Genomic DNA, 14,609 nt, shown 5'->3' with positions numbered 1-14,609 from the left:
TAATTATACAATGTGACCGTCGCGGCGGTGACCGAAGGGCGGGCGGGCGGGACATCGTTAGCGCTATCAGATGGACTGTCACCGGGCTGACACCACATAACGATCGTGTTGTTTACCACCACGTGGGCGAAACTCACCTGTCTAGTGCGAATTTGTTACCATTGTTCTGACGAAGGCGCTGTTTTATACTGACTGCAGTATATTTCTTAGATTGAGATTAAGTGACTCATATCTATGGATATTCTAAGACTTTACTATATGTGGGAGAGCCATTCTTTGGCACGAATGGGCCGGCTCGACCGGAGAAATACCACGTTCTCACAGAAAACCGGCGTGAAACAGCGCATGCGCTTTGTTTCGCCGAGTGAGTGAGTTTACCGGAGGCTCAATCCCCTACCCTATTTCCTTCCCTACCCTCCCCTATTCTCTTCCCTTTCCATCCCTACCCTCCCCTATTACCCTATTCCGTCTTAAAAGGCCGGCAACGCACCTGCAGCTCTTTTGATGCTGCGAGTGTCCATGGGCGACGGAAGTTGTTATCCATCAGGTGGCCCGTTTGCTCGTTTGCCCCTTATTTAATTAAAAAAACGTATGTATGGTCCTACTAAAGTATATTATTTGTCAGATACTGCGTTGCATTAGTGACAAAAATAATAACAACGACATTAAGGCGCTGTTTTATACACTCTAATCACTATAGTCAATCTCTTAACTTGAGAAGTGACTCATACACTACAGTAGTTCTACGGAGATTCTGAGACGTACGAGTATGTATATTGTATAGTCCTACTAAAGTATTATTTATCAGATACTGCGTTGTGCTAGTGAGTAGTGACAAAAACAATAACAAGAATATTATAAGTGACATCAGCCCGCCCGCTGTGACACAAGGCCGACGGGCGGCGTGGTGTGCTTGTTAGCTGGGTTATGATGCAGTTACATTTAATTAACAACAAACTTGGACTCTTATCCGAAGCCGATTAGGTTCGAAATGACGAAAATTCCATTTTAACTATCTGTTTTATAAGGCCTTAAGTCATGACAGAAGAGATTGTTTTAGGTTAAGCTTGCCGGGTCTAAGTCTAAGCTTCGGTTGGGCACATATCTACATGCATACCCTACTACGATCATAATAAACTCTTCTGCAAAATAAATTAAATGGCCATCTACCCATCATCAAAATCATTTCAGCAAAGATTACGACAGTTTGGGTCGTCGGGAAACATTTTGTAACCACAATATACCGTCATGGTCCGGAATCCGTCGTTATTAAAGTGGGGATGGAGGGCTTAGGATGTCTCATTATATTTATTGACGTTTACAATTTGTCCCCTGCGGGCTGCGGCACAATAGCAATAATATTGAAGGTACGACATTCTTAATCTCGCATTTGTAATTTTAAAACACTGGAGTTTCAAAGTTGCCGTTTCTTTGTGAAAGTCATTAGGATAACGTCTATCAGGTTGAGGACAAAAGACATGGACAGGGGAACGGGGCATTCATCTCATGAACCTTTAGTTTTAAGCCCTCGTTTCAATTTAGTTTTAAACTTTACGCGGCGAGCATCTGCCTACGTGACTAGCACGTTCCTTGCCTAATCGGCCTAAGAAGAGGCCGCAAGTCGAAAAAGCATAATTCAACTTGTCTACGAACCGAGAATGAGATTGATTCGACATGCCCGCACTGCAAGCTTTAGGTCATAGGTCAGTTTTGGCACTTGCACTGAATACGTAGAGCTAACTTATCTGGAATGATATTATTGTAGAGACAGTTTTTAGTCTCAAATGTATGAGATCCAATCAAAGATATTATTCTGCGTATCAGTCACAAAGCAGCGACGCTATTTAATATCGGATATCCAACGTTATGATACAATTATATTGAATCCCTAATCTATGTTATTAAGGGCAAAGAATATTATTATTATTATAATGTATTCATAGAACGAATTTCGCCGGGCCACTACCTTCGTACTGCATTATAAAGGCCGAAGAAAGAAAATGTGTACGCTCAAAAGTATTATGTTATTGGAGGGGTCCCAACGATACGATTCACAGAAATGTTTTGTGAAAAATTAAAGGCATTCGGCTTGTCCAGGCCGCTGAAAAGTGACTTCGCGGTATTTGTTAAATATTATAAAGTAGTAAAAAATCATCCACGACCGTCGTTTATAAATTATGGCCCCTTCTAAGAAATGCTTTAATTAGAGCTTGTGTCTTTTAACAGTTTATTTAGTAGCGCTTTCGTACGTGGGCATAGTTATACTATTATCTATTCGGTGGTCATAGTTGCAATATAGGCCTCAGATACCTGTAAAAATGTAAATATTGCCGCCATGAAGTATATTACATACTTTTTAAGTTTGAAATTACTTTAAGTTGTTAGTAAAACTTGTAAATTACACCTTATAACATATTAGGGTTGCTACGGATCGAAAATGTCCAACACAAATAAACTGCTAAGAACTTTTTTCTTAGACTGCAAAAATAAACCTAAAATCCTCATAAGATAACAGTTAATACTAGTTATTAGTTAATTTGCGACGGATAGAAACCATCGATCGCAAATGAGTCACCGCCCTTAGACTGGTGAAGTCGCCTGTGAACACAGCAGAGTGCCAGCGCCAGCGGGGTGCTGGTGTCTACAATTGTTTTAATTGCTGGATGACGATATAAAGTGGACACTCCCCAGTGTCACCCAGCGTCTCGCCGCCTACTTTGGTCAAGGTGTCCCGCCATGGGACACAAATTACTGATATAAAGATGATTTTTTGTGTAACCTAAACTTCTGGAAATATTTCAATGGACTAAGAAAAGAGCGTAGACTATGGGGAAGAAGTTGATTTTTATCACAACAAAATGTACAGTACATATTCAGTAGATATTAGCGGGTACTTGTAGTTGGGGAGGGGAAGAGGGGATTTTGGGACGAGCTCGAGCGTGTCAGATTAAGCTTGTATAGGCTTCCGAGTTCCGACATGTGTCCAGTTATCATGGTATAGAAATCAGATTTCTCACGTGCTGGGTTAATTTTTTTTTTATGTTGTTATGTCATTGGATCTGTCAGATTAAGATAGGGGGTGTTTACTAAACACCCCCTATCTTAATTTTCTAATACTAGGTATAGTATACTATACCCCAAAGAAGCTTCCATATAAAGTACTGACGATTCAAAGGTTACGTAAGCCTGTAGGGACATTTTAAAATATAAAAAATAAAGCTTAATATTATTTTCCTAACTGAGCTTCGCAGATATTTTGTTTTGCACTAAACTAAATGATTTAGTCCTTGTTGTTTAAAATATATTTATCATTTACCTAAATAAGCAATTTTCTGAATACATTTTCTTTTTCAAGACTTTAAAATGGCTGCAGTTTCTGAACCCACCGCTAAAATAAAAAAAACGCACTTATTATTTTTTATCAGTTTTACCTAATGTAAAAAACCTACTAAGTCTCCATGACACTCGAATGACTACAAAAATAGCACCCTCCCCTCCCCCACTATTACGTCGGAATTTGTAATTCGTGGAATGTTAAATCTAAGGTTGGACCTTAGAATATGTATGTGAAATATTTGAATTTAATATTAGATTCGAATGTTAGATAATATCAGGAAGTGGTGAAACAGGCCCTAAGTTTCATACAGTAATGTAATGTAGCAGTTAAAATAACGGTTATGTGAAATCGTTACTTGACTTCTGGCTACCGAGGGTTTAGGTTTATGTTTAGGATTTAGGTTATAAACATACCGGGCTAGGAGTTTCTTTACGACGAATAAAGATTTAAGCATGAGGAAATTTAAGGATAGGTAAAGATAGTGCTACGCCGCATCTACGAGCATAATATTATGAATAAAATTTTATGTTTAGACACTGAATATGTACTGTACCAGGTACCAGTAGTATCATATTATGTACTTAGTATTAATTATTTTATGTAACAATCTACGTTTGGAAATACAACGGTTTTTCTATTCGTATGTATAATTCGGTGTTTAGATTTGACAGATGGTTCAACAGTGCAAGTGCTCGGAGTGCTGCGGCACAGATGGATTTAGTTGCTTGTTTATACTTATTATGTACGCGGCGTAGCCGCTATCTTTATATAGCGGTGATCACATGTTAAATTAAAATTATTAGGAGTATTGTATTTATTATGTAACACAATATATAAATTAGTCCTATATAAGTTTATACCGAGTGATGTATGGGCTCAGATGGCGTCGTCGCTAATTGAAAATTTATTGGCTTTATCAGTTAGTCACTTTCATTTTTCGGCGCTTGGATTTGTTGGCAGGCTTGGCTGATGATAATTTTGTATTTATTACCTCCACAGCCTCGAGTACCGTCATATTTTCTTACGCCTCGCCTGTGCGAAATTAGATTGCGTTATTTATGGGGTAAATTTTGAACACGTAACCAACTTTTACAATAAAGTCACCTCATTTCATCAGGGTTTCCATCCAATCTTGTATCATTGTTATAAGTCTTAAAATTTCTATTTCCTTTAAAATTTTATTGTATCTACCTTTTCTGTATATTTACGTATTCTTGTGGATTTGAATGGGAATTTGACGAAGTGGTTTTTTTGAGTCTTGACCCAATGCACATTACCTATTTTATTTATTTATTTCTGTATAGTTTGTATACCTAAAATATAAACAAAATATTTGAATAAACTCAAACAGAGTACCTATACGTTAGTCTACTATGTTTATTTATTTATAATCACAACTATCATTACAGGTTAAAAACCTAATGCTATAGAGTGTTAAAGTTCAGAAGTCCAAGTCCAGGTTCAGTACACTGTAATGCTCACAGCCGTTGCTGCAGCACGTTTCTTAGACGTAGATCTCTAATAATCATTACTCCTAAAATACGAATATAATATAATACAATATATATATTTATTGAAATGAAATGAAATGAAATGGAAAATATTTATTTCTAAGTAGGTTAACAAAGTTAACACTTATAGAACGTCGTGTCTACATGAGGCCTGCCACCGGTTCGGGAACTACCCCGCCGAGAAGAACCGGCGTAAGAAACTCGCACGGGGCCACCTTTTACCAAAAAAGTGGAAAATAACAATATTTTTTTAACTTTTAGTTTCACGTTGTTTCTTCGTAATCATATTCAGCCTAAAATCATAATTTTATAAAACACAGTCAACACGCGTTGTTCTGCCGCACTAGCTTAAAAATTACAATTACACTTACAACTTTTTTTTTTGAACTGATACTTGAATTAGCCAAATCGGTCTAGACATTCTTGAGATTTAGCAAATCATTGTAATTGTTATCCATTTTATGTTATACTAGCTTTTTTCCTCAACTTTTTATGCGCAAATTAAAAGTGTCAAATCGCGTGGCCTTTTGTGGTCTAATTTGGGTCTAATTCGTAAGAAATCGCTGATGCCGTGACCAAAGAAAATAAGATTGATTTTCATGTAGTCGCAGATGTAATATTGGACTACCATTAGATTCCACAAACAAATGATCATCCGCGCCGTACGCGTCTATTTGCGGCGGTCGGGGGTTTAATATAATCCGATGATTTATTGTCGTTTCAGCGATACCGCGGATACGAGTCGGAGCAAACGAGCGAATGTTTGATTTTTACAATATAATGTTGCGGCATCCATACTAATAATATAAATGCCAAAGTGTGTTTGTCTGTCTATCCATCTATCCGTCTGTCAGTTTGTCTGTCTGTTACCTCTTCACAACTTCACGTTCCAACCGCTGAACCAATTTAGCTGTTTGATATGGAGACACTTTGGGTCCCGGAAAAAATGTACGTTTCAGACGCGATAAATGAATTTTGAGGCAACGGAGTTGCGGGCGTCATCTAGTTTCTAATCAATCGTGTTATTAAAAATGCAAAAATATGTTATTAAAATCCGTAGCACAGCGGTAGACTAGGTAGTAGAAGCCACCACAGATGTGGCATCGTATAACTGTAACCAGTGTCCCGCGACAGGAGCAGTCAGTAGCCCGTTTGCGCTCTATAAGATATAACGTGTACTTAAGAGCAGCAATGACTCAGTAATTGAACACATTAGATAGGATCGTCTCCTATAATTGCGTGTAGAGTTCAGGGCAATCAGGGCAAACATAAAGCGGCATTCCAGATCCGATTGAAATGAAACTACAGTCATTAGAGTAAATTGGCCTCTGGTCACCCTTATGTCGACGGTTTAAGGATCATTATGACAGAAACTGCGAGGTAAAATAAGTGCGAACGTAGTGTAACCTCAATTAACCGCCCCGAGTGGAAGTAACGCGGTGTTAATTAAATGTGGCCGACCGTCACGACTGCCGAGTCACGTGACAGGATTTCATTAAATTGGAGTAACACAGGAAGTGGTGACTGTCTCACCACGCAATACGATTGCGGGTTCTGTGATCTCTAGTCTCTACAGCGACACTTTCATAATCATGGGCAATCAAATAAATATTTAAAGTGTTTGATTGTGACATAATACATATGTGAAGTGTCCAAATTGGCCCAAGGGTAAGATAAGAGATAAGAGCGGCCGCGTTAAAATCAATCGATTTGTAAAATTAGTAGCCTGATTTTAAATCTTGTGTGAGGTATCAAGCACAAATTAAACACAGTTCTTGTTTATCATTACTAATAAATAATAATACTAATTTTAATTTACCTTCAAATTATAATTTGAAGGTAAATTAAAATAAATCGAAGTCAATTAATATTATGAACGATTTATCATTTCGCTATTACAAAATATCGTATCTCAATTTACCCCCCATTTTTTCTTAATTAAGAAAATTGATTAATAATATAAATAATGTCTAATAACATCATTAATTCCAAACATGTTCGAGCAGCCAATCCCCGCGGAGCGATAAATCAGAAACAATTACGTTAAGTACCCGATAACGACTCCAGACTCACATTTGCATTCGGCAAATACGCCGCCACGGGGCGAAGCGCCAGACCGGAGCGTGCCGGAGCCCCGGGGGCGAAGGCCGACGTCTATAAATAACGAGATCGATCTCATGTTTCCTTTGTCCAGATTATTCTCTCTAAGTACGTGACGAATGTATTACATCGTGTAATATTGATCTGAAAATCTGTAACAATTCGATGAACTCATTGTTAAAGAATATAATGGAATACCTCATACGTATACTACGTACCTGTGATTAGGACCTTTGCATCCGTTGTGGATTATTTCCTTGTATATTATACTCTGAGGGAAGTAACGACCCTTCACTGTAGTGCCTCCACCGTCCGCGGATTTTAGATTATGTTCCCCAAGTATGTAATTTAAGTACAAAATTGTCTTTAAGTTAAGTGTTAAGTTAAGTAATTTAAGAACCAAGTTTGTGTGGGAATCTTCCTACACCGTACAACCGTCCGTGCAAACTCAGATCTAAAAAAGTGTTATTGGTACAAACTACCTACCCTACCTGGGATCAAACTTGCAACTTTTCTAGTGCGAATCTGCGATATCTACTCACTAGGCCGACATCCTACGTTGCTTTTATTACGAGGAAAATGTAGCTAATATCTTGATGGCCTTAAAAACACACTCTAAAATGTATTGAAATCAGAGTAAATAAGCTTAAAAGCGTTGGTTAGCGCTCGAGGAGCGGCGCCGAGCGGTTCGTCAACACGACGCAATCACAACGAGGAAAGTACTACGGAATCGACACTCGAGGGCCTAAGCCGCCGAGCGGAACGAAATTCAGCTAATTAGAAGTCCTGCGAGCGCCGATAAAGCCCCCAGACGCCAAAGCTCCCTCCGATAAAAAGCCGTTTACTTCAATTCCATTTCGGAGCTTTCGATTGTAAAGCTCGTTTTAATAAGCTTACGAAGCTCTATTCGGGCATTAAACTGCACGTTATTTGCCGTGTGATCGTGAGATTTAGTGCCGGTTTCACCGCCGCCTGTTAGGTTGATCTTTGATTTAACTTTAAGCAAATCTATACTCTCATTTTTATTAGGCTACGACAACGCCAACTAATTTGTTATACATATTACATACTTCGTTACATATTTCGTTTGTCCTACGGTGGCGTTTAAACAAAAGTTATAATATTTAAAAAATAACTCGTATTTTAAATAATTGTGTTTTCTCGTAGTCTAAGCTAATAGGTAAACAATTGGTAAGTCGTTTAACTGAACTGAAATACTCTGCTTAATGTTTTGACAAACGGTTACATACGTCGGTAAAACCAGCACTTAGCGATAGAATTAGTTAATTTGAGGCAGAGTTCGACGACTGAATGTTAATTACTGTGGAGGTGATGGGAGCTAATAATATTACGCCTAGAATACTCTATGACGTTACATTCACCGCTCTATTACGTACTTAAAGACATTTAAATACTTAGGTGACTTTCGTGGCCAGCGACCGCGACCGCGACAGAGAAAACAAACAAATAAATTGGCACGCAGTATCACTTCGGCATTCGTTTTGTTCTACGCCACTCATCCAGGCGCGGTCGCAGCCTAACATTTTGGAGGGGGTCAGACAGTAGCGGGGGGCGGGGTCTGTCTCCCCATTTTAAATAGAAACCGCGATTGACCATGAACTGTCAGATGTTCCTAGTGTAAGAGCGATATGGTATTTTGCATACTCGATGTGAACTGAATATGAAGCAATGACCGCTACCGCCTCGTTTCGCCGAGTACAGTTTAGTCACTACACTAAAAAAATATATTTGTCGCTGCTGTGGGATAGCTAGAAATTTCCTTTTATAATTTAGCAAGATTTTGAGATTTATCCATTTGGCCCAGATTTTGGGGGGGGTCACGTCCCCCGTGACCCCCCCTCCCCTTCGGACCGCGCCTGCACTCATCTCATCATCACTCGTCAGTACTAGACCGATGTTGGTAGAATATGAAACATATTATATTATACTAATGTCTTCACATATCCCCGGGTGGGATCTGAAACATCCTATTCTAGCTTAGGCTCCAGTTCATAAAATCGTTCCGAAAATTAGCCATTATTTGTAGTAAAAAGTAAATGACAAATAAAACGTTTATTTGTCATTTACTTTTTACTATAAACAATTTAATTGTGGGATATCCATTTGAGATTAAAATATACCATCGCGAAGTTTTCTGTAGACCTTTTCATTGTGTTTAATACTTAGTACTTACATTATTTTTTGATAAATTTCGTAGGGTTTCGCCTGCTTTTGCAATGTAAGCGAGAAAAATTTAATTATTTACGACATCAGATTAGAAACCTTAAAAAATAACAGTATTTCTCCACTATTTAATGAATACTTAAAAACCTTCCTCTTTAATCACTATTTCTATGAAAGAAAACCGCATCAAAACCCGTTGCGTAGTTTTAAATATTAAAGGGAAAGGAGGACATAAGGACAGAAAAAGCCATAAAGTGTTATTCTGTTTTTAGATTTTTGTCGGTTGCGGTCGCGTGCCTCGAGGATCGGAAAGCCCATAAAGTTATATATAGTATATAGTTATATGTACCTAGCGGAATAGAGAAACAAAGGCGAGATGTATGATTAGTAACACTGCGTGGTAAAAAGAGACGTGTGATGCATGACAGCAGAACCAATTTTTTTTTCATCTTTTTGACGTCCAGTCGGCACTTATCGGCACGTTAACAATTTAATTTCTTAGAAAGATGCTTGTGTAAGTGTATACGTAAACAAATTTTTATACACAGACGTAAATCAATTTCGGTTTCGTTTGACAGCTCGAGATTTTTGCTCTATTCCGTTATGTATACTAACTTTATGGAAAAGCCACATATACGCCCGGTGTCTTTCACTTCAAAAAAATTAAGCAATCAGCAACGCCGCTAAAGAGATAAGCTTCCGTCGAAATTACCTCAGAAACTGGACATTGTTATATTCCTTTTGAGAAAAAAATGCGCCATAAAAACACATAGGAGCTTTCACAGGAATAATATACACTTTTCATGCACTTTCTCCACTTTTATTAATAACAATTATGTTTAACACGACCGGTTTCGATAAAATCATCATCAGGTTGTGACCACCACCTGTGAAGTGGAAAAAGTGCATGAAAAGTGTATTACTGTGAAACATGAATTTCCACCAAGAAGTTACGGTACATTCAATATCATATACATAAGAGCTTTATATACACGTGGCGAGAGCGGCAAAACTAACTATCATATAAAAGTTCTCTTTGTATTATTTTTAGTGACCCATTGTGAGTAGCAGATTAAGATCACCCGTCTCACTCTAATCTTATGTTTCAGTCCCTCGTCGCTGAAGATGGTCGCGTGGAGACCGCGGTCGTGGCGCGGCATTGCAGTCGGAGTAACAGAAGCAGCAGCAGCAGCAGCAACGCGGCAGTAGTATGGATGAAAAGGTCTGTTTATTCGTTTGTGTGTATGTTATATGTTGGATATAAAAACAGTTAACAGTATAAGCGTAGAACATCTCCAAAGTAACCAAACTTAATAACAAATTCTTAGTTCCAGAACCGGTGGTAGGCGTGTATCTTTTATGAGTTATTTTCTAACCAGTTTGGATGTAATAATTCATTTTTAATTTCATTTCAAATTTTAATTCTGTATGACTAGCCTCATGATTTGAATTTTGGCATAATACGTAGCTTTTAAGTATATAATAATAATATGTCTGTAGGTTCGTGAGGTATTTGTAATATGGGCCTAGATGCCTGAAGTAAACGGTAAATAAATAATTAACTATGATGTGTGGTGCAGGTGTCGGGCCCGGGCGGCGCGTCGCAGCGCAACTGGTCGCACCCGGTGTCGGACGAGCTGCCGCTGGACATGCGCTTCAACCGCGGCCACCTGGTCTCCGTCACGGTGTACAGCGCGCTACTGGTGCTCTCCGCCGCCGGCAACCTCACCGTGCTGGCCCAGCTCGTGCGCCGCCGCCGCGCGCGACGCGCTTCGCGGTTAGACGTGCTGCTCATGCACCTCGCCATCGCGGACCTCATGGTAAGGAAAATAATAATAGATCGTTTGCATTAGATACACGCGTCATGCATACACCCCATCGAAGAAATTGATTCTGGCAGCTCAGTTGGCGGATCTACGACATTTGGTCGAATTATGTCAATTCAATGTAAGTACAATTCATGATAATTCTGTTTGACAAAACGCGACCAATTTACGTAGGTCCGCCATCTGTTTATGAAACCAATTCTCTGTTAGTACATGTAACATATTTAAGATCACTTTAGAAATCATCAAATCAGTAAGATGCAGCATCATCGGATCGCGCGTGAGCTTTAAGCTCATATACAGATGTGTAAGACGAATTCGGTCACAAGAGGATAGATGGGATTTTAAATATTTGTAAAGTGCAGCAGTCAGCCATTCTGTTAAACAGTATAATGCCTTATCTACAGTATTTTTTGCCTTTTTTACTTGTGCGAGAAAGTGCTCCTCGAAGTGAGCCTGTTATACGCTATGTAGTATGTCTACTTACTGAGACAGATACATTATTTGACTTTGACTAACGGCCGTTCCCAATATTTGATCTATCTCTGGTTTTGCCCTACTAGAGATAGGAATAACTCACATTAGACATTAGAGACATATATTTTATGTCAATTATGAGCTATTTCTATCTCTAGTAAACCAGAGATAGATCAAATATTGGGAACGGCCGTTAGCCGTCAAATTTTGTGGCTATAGTTCAAGTGGCGAAAAAATTTAAGGGTTGCCATACACGGGACAATTATCGTAACGATATATGTGGGAGAGCCATGCTTCGGCACGAATGGGCCGGCTCGACCGGAGAAATACCACGTTCTCACAGAAAACCGGCGTGAAACAGCGCTTGCGCTGTGTTTCGCCGAGTGAGTGAGTTTACCGGAGGCATAATCCCCTACCCTATTCCCTTCCCTACCCTCCCCTATTCCCTTCCCTTCCCTAACCTCCCCTATTACCCTATTCCCTCTTAAAAGGCCGGCACCGCACCTGCAGCTGATGCTGCGAGTGTCCATGGGCGACAGAAGTTGCTTTCCATCAGGTGACCCGTTTGCTCGTTTGCCCCCTTATTTCATTAAAAAAAAAAAAAAAAAAAGATTTATATCCTCGATGTTAAAATCGAACGACAAATTTTACGTGTGTAGCAATATTGCAAACGATTTTACGTTCAAAAGATCGATTGGACGATTTTCGAAACGACAAATTGTCCCGTGTATACCTTTAGAATGTAGACAAACACAAATGTAGCCGCTAAACAAAAAATCTTAATCAAACTTAACGAAAATAATAACCATTGTTTATCATTCCACGAAAATTTAAGTCTCAAAATTAAGTACCTAAGGTCTTATGCGCAGCATAACTGAAACATGATAAAAATAAACACAATCTATAACAAAATCCGTCGTTGCTACGGCTTTAATGTGTTAAGCACTTATATAACTCGGATAAAAATTCTAAAGCGACGCTCGTAACTTCGGCCAGACTGAGAGTTGAGGGCAGATTCGGGCGAATTATATTTAGAAGACTAGATGGACATGAAAACTGTATTACTGTGTTTTCAATTTCGTTGTAAGCCAATCCGAGAGAGTGGTAGTCTCTTGTGAAACAAGATAATTAATGTATTATCAGTGAGTGCGACAGTCGAAAGGTCTCAATTATTTCTCCGGGTAGCTTGATATCAGATAAATATGTCTTTGTGTCTTTTAAGCATAAAATGAGATATGTGGTATTCAAAGACCTTATCAGCAAAAACCAATAGTGTATTACAACACAAACTAATCTAATATATAAAAATAAGTCGGGTTTTCCTTCCTGACGCTATAACTCCAGAACGTACGACCGGTTTTCCACGGTTTTGCATTCGTTGGAAAGTTCTCGGGCTCCGTGTGGTCTATATAAAAAATATCAGAAAAAACTTTATGAGAAAAGCAGAAAAATAGGAAAATTATTTTATGGCAAAACAACATTGCCGGGACAGCTAGTTGGCCTATAAGTTAAGTTTTTGTCTTAAAAACTTAAACATTATCAAATTCTACTTAGACACTCATAGAACTTTTTCATTTAGCATAAGTTTGCTATAATTATAAATAGGAGGCAGAAATCTGCCATGCATAATGTTCAAATGTTTATCTCCGTACAGGGATTAAGCACTCTGTAGAGTGTTTTAATTATATTCAGACGGGTTAGCCGCCATCTGACACGACTTTGCTGGTATTTTTACTCGTTTTTTAACACATTCGCTTTACTGGAGCGGGCAAAAGGGGTACACCGTAATATACAAGTACATGTAGATATAAAAAATAAAGGCATCGACAGACATGCCTTTATATTCTCTGCAGTTGACATAATATATTATATTATCCAAGGCTACTACTAATAAAATAGTACCTGTGATAAGTAGTTTTGAATATCCGTATTGTGCTAAAGCATATTCCTGGCATTCTCAAAACATAGTCGACCTAGTTCAGAAGGATTCATTTATTTTATTAAAGTACACCATCAGTACATACGTTGATATACATATAAAAAAGTGAAAAATAAAGATCTGATGTATACGTGTACCAAATACCAATAGGTCAATACGTCTATCAATCAATAAATCATGCGCTATTTGCTGCTCGTATGGACCAAATACGTAATACTCGTCACCTCATGATAGCTTACGATTTATTATTATCCAACTTAAAAAGCATCAAGAAGAATGGGAATGCATTGTGTAATAAAGATTGGTTTTTATTTAATTTAAATCGATCCTACACAATTTTTGTAACTTTATTTCAATTACGCCAGTTTATGTAACTTCAAAAATATAATTTTCTTTTAATGAAAATATTGAATAACTAAATCTTCCTTTTTAGCTACTAAAAGAATGAAATAATAATTTCAAAGGTCGACGTCGCGTCATGGAGAAAAAGATACCTATTTTTATCTTCAGTATAAAAAGTTCACATCGATAGATAATCATGATCAGCCGCTCACACCTCAGCGGCTTACAACCAAACAACGTTGTAAACAAAATTGTAATTGAAACGATTAACGTTAAACAACTCGTTAACAACGATCTCGTAAATGGCAGTTTTATGTTAACTAGCGAGGCCAACGCCCGCCGAGAACAGAGAAGGTTTTTTCCATATTGTAACAGGTGTAGTCTGTCAAAAACGTGAAGAAATTAAAAAGTGGCAACATCCTAGTGTCATCCCTTTTTTCTTAGATTGATTTGAAAGGGATGACACTACGATGTTGCCAATTTTTAATTTCTTCACTTTTTTGACAGACTATACCATAAACGACATCAGCTAAACTAAACGAAAGGGTGATATTTTGGTTATATACTTTGTTTGTCCGTAACGCCTAAACTATGAATAACATTTTTAAAACATAAGTTAACTTTATAATTCTCGTTGTACAAATTTATATTTGTCTTTTGAGTATTTAAAAACATCTACTAGTAGTATAATTTGTTATTCGTAGTCTAGTCCTTAGTAGGCTACGAGTAATCGTAGCGGTCTACGACGTAGCGTTGCTACGCCGTAGCTCTACGAAAGACTAACGTAAAAGGTACGGTCGTACGCGTAAAGCGTAAAAATAATCATTAATAATCATGGAACCTTTTTTATTAGAAGGTCAAAACAGCCAGCTGCTGTACATGCCTATACTTTA

The 14,609-nt window shown here is 38.1% G+C and overlaps 1 protein-coding gene across 1 annotated transcript in view; it reads left to right on the top strand.

Annotated features, from left to right (window-relative positions):
* The window catches only part of LOC121736946 (gonadotropin-releasing hormone receptor-like), an 87,499-nt gene that overhangs the window by 63,849 nt on the left and 9,041 nt on the right, over positions 1-14,609 (top strand). Inside the window, exons 2-3 of the mRNA XM_042128423.1 lie at positions 10,242-10,354; positions 10,713-10,952. Of these exons, the coding sequence (XP_041984357.1) occupies positions 10,343-10,354; positions 10,713-10,952 (252 nt within the window). The 5' untranslated portion in view covers positions 10,242-10,342. The remainder of the gene's footprint in view (positions 1-10,241; positions 10,355-10,712; positions 10,953-14,609) is intronic.

This window comes from Aricia agestis, chromosome 20 (assembly GCF_905147365.1).
Source record: "Aricia agestis chromosome 20, ilAriAges1.1, whole genome shotgun sequence".
NCBI lineage: Eukaryota > Metazoa > Arthropoda > Insecta > Lepidoptera > Lycaenidae > Aricia > Aricia agestis.
Note: the sequence above shows the minus strand (reverse complement) of the source record. Positions and strands in the feature narration are given on the sequence as shown.